This window comes from Helicoverpa zea, chromosome 20 (genome assembly GCF_022581195.2).
Source record: "Helicoverpa zea isolate HzStark_Cry1AcR chromosome 20, ilHelZeax1.1, whole genome shotgun sequence".
Classification (NCBI taxonomy): Eukaryota; Metazoa; Arthropoda; class Insecta; order Lepidoptera; family Noctuidae; genus Helicoverpa; species Helicoverpa zea.
Window position 1 is genome coordinate 10,826,348 of NC_061471.1, and position 12,723 is coordinate 10,839,070.

Below are 12,723 nucleotides of genomic sequence, written 5' to 3' on the forward strand. Positions count from 1 at the left end.
TAATGTATTAGTTGTGTTGTAGTGTTATGAAATCTACTAGGTAATGACAATAATTTCTCCAAGTTGGTACTCTTATTAGGATTTGGAAAATCGCTAACGATGTACTTCATATCTAAGCTATTTTCGTTAAGCCAATTCTTTTTCTTTAGAGTCTTAGCAGCTGTATTACCAAAACTACTGAGCATAAAATTTCTCCTTATTTATAATATCAGTGTATCTTAGCTAGATGTTTATACAAATCAATACTTTAATTTACTAATTTATTCATAGCTGTATTATGTGGTCCTCTAACAATTTCACTAGAAACCTTTATTGGAGTGCAACACAAAACATAAATGTGGTACAAAAATTATTCACGAGAGACCATAAATTCTTTACGTATAGAGCTTCCAGGAAATGTCTGTGTTTTGCTGCATTTTGCTGTTAAAAGACATTTAATTTATAACGTTTTGCTTTGGCAGCGAATAGTGCGCCATTTGTAACTCCATGTGTTTGCTTTGGACTTCGTAATGGGGTGCTTTTGTTCTTAATTATGTTGATGGTGGTTTTAAATGTCTGGTTTGACCAATGTTATGTCCCCTCAATATTGAAGCGTTTGTTGCATTATAGTGACCATCATCATCCTCCGAGCCTTTTCCCAACTATGTTGGGGTCGGCTTCCAGTCTAACCGGATTCAGCTGAGTACCAGTGCTTTACAAGAAGCGACTGCCTATCTGACCTCCTCAACCCAGTTACCCAGGCAACCCGATACCCCTTGATTAGACTGGTGTCAGACTTACTGATGTCTGACTACCCGTAACGACTGCCAAGGATGTTCAATGACAGCCGGGACCTACAGTTTAACGTGCCATCCGAAACACAGTCATTTGGTGTCTAAGCTATACTTAGAAAGTACATACAAACTTAGAAAAGTTGCATTGGTACTTGCCTGACTTGGAATCGAACCCGCGCTCTCATACTCGAGAGGTTGGTTCTTTGCCCACTAGGCCACCACGACTTTTTTTTTTGCATTATAGTGACCATAATATCTTAAAAAAAATGAACATGAAAAATCAGCATGTCTTATCATTGAGTATTAGTTTACTTTTGAATTGAAAAGGGCCTCTTAGCAGCTACTTGATTTACACAAAAAAAAAACTTATATAATAGGTAAATTGTTTGTTGTTTATCAAGATAATCCTTGATCCACTGCCATACATCCAAAATTAACTGAGAAAAATAATTACAGCATTATGAAATATTTTTTTTCTGAGTCTTCAAACCTTATATTTTTCCTAGAACTCAGAAATCTTCCACAACGAGGCCGCAGGCATCATCCTGAGCGCACAGAGCTTGGTCCTACAGAGTGTGACGCGGGCAGCGGCGGGGGACTACACCTGTATGGCGGCCAACAGTGAGGGGAAGGGGACTAGCAACCCTGTTACATTGTTGGTTAGATGTGAGTATTTGTTTAATTTGTTTTGAGGTAGTTAGTCAGTGTATTCATATTAGAATAGTTCCCTAATCCTAGAATAGGGCCTCAAACTGTCTCTACTAAAACTGACTTTAATTAAAGCCTTAAAGCATCTCTTAAGTCTGACTTGTTTTGTGCTTGTGCTGAAAATCGCATCAAAATTGGTTCAGCCAAACGGGAGATAATCGCGCACAAACATACATACATACGGATGCAAATTGAGAACCTCTTTTTTTAAGTCGGTTAAAATGTGTGTCACTCAAAAATGGTCCGACTAAGCCGACTATTAGATGATACAACAGAAGTGAATGAATCCCTTAACATTGCCCACTGTAAAATTAAAAGTGCAATTTGTAATGCACGTAGGAATTATTAACACATTTCCGTATCAGCTGCAGCCAACACTCGGACTCATGTTTCAGATAGAAGCGCGTGTCACCAGGGACTAAATGTAGGGTTGTATTATAGTGGCGAGTATTCGAATTGCTACAAATTAAACAATACAGTCTAATGAAAAAAATATATCTAAAAAAAAGGCTGTATAACATGATTACATAATATAAGTATAATACTCGGTGCTGCAATTCGAAACACAATAAATACTTATGGCCTTACTACAAAAACTTAAACCCCTGTTTTACACTTGTCTAAAAAAAATTTGGCTGCAAAATGAACCGTATGTCAACGTCATAATTTGACATTTTTTTAGACAAGGCATAAACTGACGTTTAAAAGTTTTTGTGGTAAGACGGTTAAGATTTTGGTTGAAACAAAACACTACACAAAACGTCGATAAATAGCCACCTAAAAGAATAATAAAATCTGGACACTACTGCGTGACCTTTTGCATAGTAATACAAAAGGGGTCAACGAACAATATAAGAAATTTATACCTTGATAAATAAACTATACATACGCAGTCACATCTTCATATATTCAAGTTGATTTTGTTCCTCACATTTCGATCGCGTCCCGGGAGTAATAAATTAATTCATACACCCGAAAAACTATCCTTACTTCTAATTTCGAAATATGTCATACCAAATTATAGGGACACAGGTATATTCACAACTCATCAGAAGGTATTTAGTATATATCAAAATTTCTCATTGCCAATTCAAATCCAAGTAAATACCAACCCTAATTTTCGAGTACATTCCATATTCGTTTGAGGTTAACAAAATTTTAGAGTCAGCTAGATTGCTTTGGGACCTAGATCCAGTACGTTTGGATAATGCTTTCAGGAAAGATGTTACGCGGACATTTGCCGGAATAATGCCTGAAACTGTGTAACGAAGTAATAAGTGTTTGCTTAGTATATTCCATGGAGTAAGGAAATGAGTGGAGATGCCATAATGCTGGTAGGTCAGGTGCTTTCTTGTAGGTCAAATACGTAGGCATGACCTAAAAGAACAGTTACGGATGAACTAACGAAACGTTCGTGTTCTTTGAGACATATGTGAACGATTTTTGGTATTACAGAAAATGCACAGGTCCAAGGAAGACGTATAAGGGCGAAGACAGTAACGTTCCTCGTCCCCCTAACACCCGCATTTTGGCGAGGTACTTTCATACGAGATTTTCCATTATGGCACCTCCGCCAGTCATTCAATTCTCCGTGATACATTCAAACAATGTAATTGGAAGTTTAGTAGTACAATGTGACTATAGAACAATCACCGTTTGAATATTTGGTTTGGGTTTCTGAACGGTTATTGTACGGTCACGTTTAATACGACCAAGTTTTCGGATGTGAAATGTATTCAGTAATATTATAGGTAGTTTGAGATTTACTTTGCTTTTGAATTGAGTGGCAATGACCTTTGTTTCTATAATGTTGGATGGTACCTAAGTGATATTATTGGAATAGGTAGATTAGTTTTGGGGGTGTGTACTTCTGTTTCTAACTATATGAAAGTCTAAAAATTTTAGAAAAACGAAATGTCTGCTATTCCATAAACTTCCTTCAGTTTAATATGTCCACCGCAACACTAAAATCTTGGAACGCTCCGAGTTCTTATCTACTGGCACTAAAATTAACGATGCAATAACTACAAAATGCTTGCTAACCGAGCTTTAAACGTAAATAACAGCATTCTACTGGCAAAGAAAGAGAATTTTCTCAACCGCGAAAAGTACCCAAATACCCAGACAATAGTTTCTTAAACTGTCTCAAAAACCCTCTACTAAAAGTACTCGAAATTTTCCACCCGAAAAAACGGACAATTAAGAACGCAAAACTGAAACACTTGAAAACATTATCACTTAAAACGGTACAGAATTATATTAAAATTTGTTGCGAGACAAAGGTGGGTTAAAATACCCCCGGGATAAAACATCCCCTGCTTCCGTCAACCGCGGATGTGGTGTTGAAACCTTAGAAAATGCAATTTACTTGCAAAATGTATTAGGTGTTGCTGAGAAGATCTTAACGCATTGTCTTTTTATATAAGCGGGCTTGTTTGATAGAATCCAGGTGGATTGAAAATTTGATCGAAATTAGGTGATAGGTATGCTGTTGGATTATTTAAGAGAACAACAGTAAAATTATGGGCTTTGCTATCGAGAGGTTGTGTATTTGAGGCCTTCACATTGCACTATTGATGTGTAGGTATATTTATGTCTGTTAGAAGGCTCAACAAGTCTATTTTAGCTATGTAGATACACATGGCTTATAACGCTCAAAAAGTTATAAATAATAATTTACAAGCATAAAAAAATTAACAATGAAATTAGCCTTACCATCACGCATCAAGTTCTATGAAGTTCAAGTCCCATCTTTATTAGTAAAAATCCATATAAATTCAGTAAAACTAGTTCCACGTCACAGGTTGGACTTTATCATTAAAACTGCCGGCCAAGTTGGGCGCAGCACTTTTATAACGATCGCCAAGTTTCACCGTTGTGTTAGGCGACATGATGTCATTTTGTACGTCAGTTGGTCTAAGTTTGATATTGTTTATAATAGTATTTATTACTTGGATAGATTACTGATTTCGCATGCTGAAGAACATGCAAAGATCACGTATAATCACAAACAAAAAAATCTGTTCCGCTCGTAGGCAATACCTTATGTTTTCTACTAAATTAAGTAACGGGGTCTCTTACTAATAATCACCAGACAATTATATTAAATATCGAAATTTTAAGCCTGGCGTATTTATATGTACATATATAGATGATGATTAAAATTTGTTAGTCATTAAAAAGTGTACACAGGTACTAAAACATACAATGTGTCCCTGTTTACTTCGTAACAATGTAATTAACCATCCGTTAAATAAATAATCTTTCTCTCTAGATGCCCCAGTGTGCGCAGAGAGAAGGGACGGTGAACTCTTCGGGGCACTGAAACAAGAAACAGTCAGTCTACACTGTTCCGTGGATGCCAACCCTGCTCTCGTCTCCTTTCATTGGACCTTCAACAATTCTGGAGAGCAGACCGAATTGCCGCCTAAGTAAGTAGTTTTTAATTTTAATTGTTAACCTATTTTGAATAGATCTAGGCCTTGATTAAGTTGTAAGATGTTTATTTAAATATCTGAATTTTGGCCGCAATTTTTGGTTGAAAAAATGTATGTAGGTACTACCTACTTCACATGTCTTTCACAAAGTTGAAGTGGCGGGACAAAATCCTCTATGAAGGCTAACTATCGGATGAATGTTCTATATTTTTCTATCATAATTCTAACCTAGTGAAACAATTTTAATAAGCAGCATAAATTGGACAACATAGCTCATTTACGTATTTTGGGTATCGCACCCACAAATTATTTATTAGTTATTATTTATGTTTAATCTGCGGATAATGCAGTGGGCTGCAAATTACCTTTTGGATTTAATAAATATTTTATGAACTATGCAGCAGTTAATTTATTATGCCTCAATAAATAAAACAAAATTACGATTTGGTTTAGCTGGTTAATTCTAATAATAATTTTCGTAAGCCAGATAAATACCGATAAATAACATGGGTGAAACGTTTTTTATTCTTTAAAATAATAAGTGAATGTTTTATTTCACGAAAGCGGGTGAGCCAGACTAGTGTGTGTAATACTTTAAACACTCCTTCGTTTATCGCTGAAAGTCTATCCTATCCTTGAGTGGCAATATAATTTACACATTGCTATTGTAAAACAGGTCTAGAAATTATCAAAACTTTACACCATAGCTACAATATTTGACACTAAACGCCAAACCTAGTCCTTTTATCTTTAACACAGTCACTGACAATAAACAGTCGTGTCCGCAATTCTGTTTATGCTCATAAACAAATGATCCGATGAAATACGATATTAACATCAGCCACTCATTTTAGATGTTAACAATAGTTAAATGTTAACATTGTAGTGTTTATTGTCAAACACACTGAATGCGATATCAAACGGTTACAAAATAAAGTGCTAAACTAACCATTGGCTAATTCTGGTGTTTGATACTTGAATTGTGTATGGATTACTGTATTATTGTTTGGTATTTTGATCGTATGATTGCATTTATTTGGGTGGTAATTATTCCACAAATAACATGGAAATTGAAAATAAATAAGTTGATTTGTGAAAAAATTAAAAGTTCTGTCAACCTCTTCCGTTTGTCTAAAATAATCTTTATGACTTGATATTCCATCAAATTAAATCATAATAATATTAAGTTATTGATCCTTTAATCCTGGACACTGGTTTATTATAAGGTGAAACGAGTCGTTTTGCTTACGAATGGTTTTTGACATAAGTCTCATAGACTATATAAACCTTTAAAAGTTATACCGTCCGCAAGCAAGACAGATCGATCATTTCTTTTTTGAGGAACATTGCATAAAATCTCTATTTTTTTTTCTGCACAGGTTATACAGCAGTCACGGCCATACTTCTACCCTCAACTACACTCCAACCACAGACATGGAATACGGTACTTTAGCCTGCTACGGAGAAAACGCAGTGGGCCAGCAGAAAGTACCGTGTCTATTCCAATTGGTGGCTGCAGGTAAAATAATCATACTACAATCATTTTAAGCTTTTAACCTGGCACAAAATAAAAATATGACCTTCAAACTTTTGAGAAAAGAGCATACTGCATTAAAAAGGCTGGCAACAAACTTGCGTCTCCTATGGTTGTCCATGTAACGAGAGGAGATAACTTGACATCAGGCGATCAGTCTGCTTCTAAAAAATGCACATACATATGTAATTTTCAGTTGTATCTACACACATACACAGTTGCTTCTAGATATAAACTGGGTAACAAATAACAAAAGAACGCATGCTCTCAAATTAATGGAAAACCTACCTCTATCTACTTATAATATCGTGCCAGGATTAACTTTGATACTAAAATAACGTTCCCAAATCAGTCCAAAAATAGCCTACTAATAAACTTGGAAAACTAATAACAAGATTAGATCCTGCGTCATTCGGGTTTATTTATAGATTACTTCCAAAATTATATTAAAGTTGGATTTTTGAGCCCTATTTCTTGCCTTCTAACTTTTGAATGGACTACTGACTTATCTTGTAGTTGTTATCATGTCAAAAATAGTTTTCAAATGTCAGTTTCTTAATGTAATTAGTCGATACTTCCGTAAATTTTGACGTAAATATTATAAATAGGTAGGTAATCAAATTTATAATTTTTAATAAGAATGGTAATGATAACAATTCTTATTTCCTACTCCTACATGATGTCCTACAAGCCGTTAACCGTCCACAGCGGCTCATATAAGGAGATCAGCCAGCTGCGCAGGATATATAATAGTGCACAAGCATTTGCGCAGACACAGGTGCTCTCACTATTCCTTCACTCTCATACCCATGACTAACCACTAGTTCCCTTTGTCCAGGTCGTCCATTCCACCTGCAAAACTGCTCAGTAGCCAACCAGAGCATCGACTCCTTGAACGTGGAGTGCGTTGAGAACTTCGACGGTGGACTGCCACAAACATTCCTCATGGAACTGCTGGAATTACCGTCTCTTATTGTAAGTAGACTTGTTCCTATTTTTAACAAAAAAAAAACTGACAAAGACAAAATAATTACCTCTTAACATGGCTTTTGAAGCCGATACCTACAGGTCTGATGATTGTGTTTATTTTGACACCAACTTTGAGACATGCCCTGTTATTTTTGAAAATAGGTAATCAGGCCTTACTGCTTACTGCATTCTTATATCTTTGATATAAATAAGAAAATCTTATATTTAGTCTTAAAAATTCTATTGTATTATTTGGAAATCGATTGGGGATCACATAGAAGTGGTTTATATTATTATAGTCTTTAGTTTTATTGTATGAAACTAGAATACCCTAAAATAACAAGGAAACGCCAACAATGTTAGTATTATATCTTCTCGCTGTTGGTCCTTTTAAGTAAGTAATCTCCACGAGTACAGAGACTTTACGTCCGCAGTCAGGAAAGTACCACTTTGCTAAATAGCTCATATTTTCACTACCGTATGAGTCTTATGAGGTTTGCTCAGCCGTAAAAGGAAAATATCTTGTACTTAATGTTGTATAGATTTCCTTCATAAATAAAAATATTGTGTATAAAAACAATTACGCAAATTAACCTTACTTCTGCCAGAAAGCAACAAAAATATCAGAAACTTTATATTATAATTTGATGCTTTTGATCCGCCATAAAGTGCACAGCACAAAATCCTGGAATTCCAGTTAAGCCGAGATTTTCGTATAAATATTTTCATGCAAGTAATTTTGTTTTCAGTTTTCTGTACTGAAAATGAGCCTAGAAATGTAGCTTATTATGACAGCATGAAAATTGTAAGGAGCAAATGAAAAAATAGGTCATAACGTATCTCTTGCTTGCTTCTTTTGAGAGATTTTTGTTTTAATTAAGGAAGTCGCTTCGAAAGCTCTCAATTTTCCAGCGTTCCTTCTTTAAGAAGAACTGGTACAAACTACAAATATTTTTATGTACATTTGCGACTTCATTTTTTGTGTCGTCTAGCCATACTTTTCACATTTTTTATTTTGATTATGAAAACATTTTTTTTTATTTGCATGCAGCAATCCTGCAAATCGTTTATTTTTCTCCCTAATTTAAACATACGCCTTGAGACTTTTCCAAATGAACAACGAGCACTATATGAGTAACTAAGTATTGTTTTTGTATTCTTATCTATTGTTTTAATACAGTTTTGTTGTGGTATTCTTCTCTTTAAACTGCCCTACCTCTTTTCATTAACTCCATCATTAATTAACAAACAATTATCTCTCAGGTCCGCTACAACGTATCAACGAACCGAACCCCTCCGTACTTCGAGATCCGAGGTCTTCCACCAGGAGTGAGCTACAGGATTGACCTGTATGCTGTCAACGCTAAGGGAAGGAGTGACGTGTCTACCATAGAAACTGTCACGTTGAAAGGACAGGCTAAGTTTACTGGTAAGTTTTTAGATTTTGATGTTTTTTTTTGAGGGGTTGTGACAAACCCGGCCGGCCGGCAGTCGAGTCTGCTATTGATAGGAAAGGTAATTTTGTGGTTGCAAAAATTTTACATACTAATCTACCGACTTATCTACTTTCTCTTAACAATCTAGAGGGGTTATTGTCTGGATACTGTGACTGAAAATATTAGCAGCAAAAAATTCGAAACATTAATTTTACATTCAGTCAGGAAATATGAAAAAAGCGAGTTTCTTTAACTTAACAACTCCATATGTCATAACCTCATGAAATCGTTGATTGTAATTGTGAAATATGTCGAAATTGGTAAATACGAACGTCATGTTATTTACTAACCAAACTATCGTGACTAACAATATCAGTTAACATGTTCTACGAACCTGTTAAAGTTATGGGGCATTCAAATTCATATGATAAGACCAAATCAAACAGAACTACAATGAGTTATACAAATTATTATTTAAACCAACATGAATCTTTTCCAAATATAGAGCTATAAAAAATCTGGTGACTCTAAACAAAATAATGCCCATGTATGGAAGATATTTCTATTTAAAACGTACATACACACAAGTATTTCTTTTCAACATATCCTAGAACTCAATACTGTGTCCACTTGATACTTTTCCGTTTAGAATCTGTTGCTAACGCCATTGGAACTTCCTCCGAATAAGAAGTTCTCACGCTCCAAATGACGCCCACATTCGGTTTTGTAGTGTCAATAGAATGTTACAGAAGGTTCACTTGATTTTAATAATTTATAGTTCAATGTTTCTCCATAGGTACTAATTTAAAGCTAAACGCGTTGATCTCAGGAATACCTCATCATCAGCCTATCGCAGTCCACTGCTGGACATAGGCCTCTCCAAGTGCATGCCACTGAGATCTATTTTCGGCTTCTCGCATCCAGCTCCTGCCAGCCGTCTTGCGCAAGTCCACCGTGTCTGAGGACTACACTACGTTTGCCGAGGCCTGGTCTCCACTCTAGAACTCGTTTACCCCAACGGTTATCGGTTCTTCGGCTAATATGGCCAGCCCACTGCCACTTCAGCTTGCTGATTCGGTAGGCTATGTCGATGACCTTGGTTCTCTGACGGATTACCTCATTTCTGAAAATGAAAATGAAAATGAAAAATGAAAAATGTTTATTTGTCTCAAACTGTCACAATAATTTTATAAATGAGACAACCCCAGTAAGTAATTAATAATACTTGTGTTGGGGCTATCTCGCTCTTTCCCTTATGTAGCAAAATTGAGACTAGGTTTTACAATTGAAGACTTAAAAGTAAATACAGACAAAATAAAGTAAAAGTAAAATTAAAAAATAAACTTAAAATATGAAGCAAAAATCTTAATCTTAATCTTAGATTTTGAGTAGCAGCAGCTCTTTGTGTTTAAAGTGATTGTGTGTGTGTGCGTGTGTGAGTGTGTGTGTGTAAGTGTGTATGTGTGTGGAACGTAAGTGTGTTTGCCTATTATGTTATGTGTCGTATGTGTGCGTGTCTTCATTAAATGTATGTATAGTAAAAAATCGCTTACTGAAGTCTGTTCAAAATAAGTTCAGTCTCCTCGTAGGTGAGTGTTTTTAGCCACTCAGTTAATAACTTTTTAGTCACGAATGCAGGCTCATTGTGGAACCGTAGCTTAGTGTTAATTTTATTGTAGATGTAGGCTGATTGGGTTGCGTATTGGCGCTGGGCGAAGGTGGTTCTGACCCTTGGGGAGTAAGCCACTGCATCCCTTCTTCTTTCCCGTCCATCTCGACTAGGTGGAATAGATTTTTGTAAATATAAGGTAGTAATTAGATAATATAATTTCCGTACTGAGAGTAGGCCACTTTCTCTGTAAAGATCGAATGTGGGATATCTATATGGTTTACAGTGTATTACTTTGAGAAGTGACCTTTGGGCTCTTTCTAACTCAAGGAGTTTAGTTTTAGTGGCCCCTCCCCACACTGGTAAACAGTATGCAATAACCGATTGAGTGAGCGCAACATAGACCCTTTTGAGTGTTTCCTGTGGCATCACATACCTGAGATTTTTAAATATCCATATGAATTTACGTACTCGTTTCGTGATAGTCTCAATGTGGGGGTGCCAATTTAAACACTCATCGACCATCACTCCCAGGTATCTTATGGAAGAGACATGTTTAATGACTTGACAACTGCATGTTTGGTCTATAGAGTCAGAGCATGTGTGTATTCTAATTTTAAATTCTGCACTTGGTTTGGACCGTATACTGGGGGAAAAGCAAATGTAATTTGTTTTAGGAACGCTTAGGGTAAGTAGATTTGCTTTGAGCCATCTGTCTACAACTACTAGTCCTTGCTCGGCATGATAGCACACAGCATCCCACGTCTCACCGTGATAGACTATGGCTGTGTCGTCTGCGTAAGAGAAGATTTTCCCCCCACTGTTAGGTAGGTTGCAGAGTTCATTAATATACAACAGGAACAGTGGGGGGCCCAAGACTGAGCCCTGTGGAACTCCAAATGCAATGTTTTCCTCTTCGCTACATGAGTCACCTACTTTAACTAGCTGTCTCCTTGACTGGAGGTAACTGTCGAAAAGGGAGAGAGCCTTCCCTCTTATTCCAATTTCCTCTAGTCGTTGCACAAGAATGGAAACAGATACGGTGTCAAATGCCTTTTTTAGATCAAGGAACACTGCAACGCATTTATAACCCTTATCAACCTTATCAGCAATCTCAGACGTTAGTGCAGTGACCGCATCCAGAGTTGACCGACCCTGCCTGAAGCCATATTGTGAGTCAGAGAGAATTTTGTATTTATTTAGATAGCTTGTAAGTCTTCTATTTATTATCTTTTCTATTATTTTCGAAATTGCTGGTAAGACAGATATCGGGCGATAGTTGTTGACATCGCATCTGTCACCACTCTTGTGCACCGGTGTTATGATAGAACGTTTAAGCGCGGTAGGAAATATGCCCGTAGTAAAGCACAGATTAGTTAACTGACTAATAAGAGGAACTACTAATTCTCTAGCTAATTTAAGGAACCCCACAGGTATGCCATCCCACCCCGTAGCACACCCTGAGTCAAGCGACCCAAGTATGCTATCCACTTCAGCCGGGTCTGTCTCCAGCAACACGAATGAGTTACTTTGATATAATGCACTAGCGTTATTGATAGAAATAGATGTTTGTCCAGTTAGGGTTATAATTTCTTCCGCAAGTGTTTTTCCGATGGTCACAAAGAATTGGTTTACCCGGTTTAATGAGTTAATTGGATTTGGTGTGATGTGTAGTAGATGAGTGCTAGGTACCTTAGGGTTTTTATAATTAGTGATGTCATTTATTTTAAGCCAAAGTTGTTTAGAATTATTTAAAGAATCTGTTATTTGTTTTTTATGATATTGTCGTTTCAGTTTATTAATTAGATTAGAACAATATGTGCGAAAACGTCTGTAAGTTATAATTAAAATAACATTAAAAGGGTCTTTCCTCTTTTGTAACTGTAGTTTATTTCTAAATCTAATACATTTTAGAACGCCTACAGTTATCCAGGGCTTTAGGGTACGCTTGGAGCTGGACACTGCTATGATACAAGTGTTTCTGAGGAGGGATGTCCTAATCGCGTCTATTAACGCGTTGGCTAGAATGTTTGGGTCTCTATGCATGTTTATAGAAGTTATGTCTGTGCTTAAAAGGTATTTATAGGCATGTTCCCAGTTTGTTATAGTTTTATATTTGACATAATTCTTGTTATGATATGAGTGGGATATATTTATTAGCACCATAGCGTGATCCGTAACAGACGTATTTAAGACTGCCACGAATGCAGAGTTTTTTGATTTGTCTAATTTAAGGAGAACATGGTCGAGGCAGTTC

At 36.2% G+C, this 12,723-nt stretch overlaps 1 protein-coding gene across 1 annotated transcript in view; it reads left to right on the forward strand.

Annotated features, from left to right (window-relative positions):
• Nucleotides 1-12,723, forward strand: part of LOC124640026 (nephrin-like) — a 281,934-nt gene that overhangs the window by 249,443 nt on the left and 19,768 nt on the right. Inside the window, exons 12-16 of the mRNA XM_047177607.1 lie at nt 1,280-1,439; nt 4,756-4,912; nt 6,298-6,437; nt 7,291-7,427; nt 8,685-8,850. Of these exons, the coding sequence (XP_047033563.1) occupies nt 1,280-1,439; nt 4,756-4,912; nt 6,298-6,437; nt 7,291-7,427; nt 8,685-8,850 (760 nt within the window). The remainder of the gene's footprint in view (nt 1-1,279; nt 1,440-4,755; nt 4,913-6,297; nt 6,438-7,290; nt 7,428-8,684; nt 8,851-12,723) is intronic.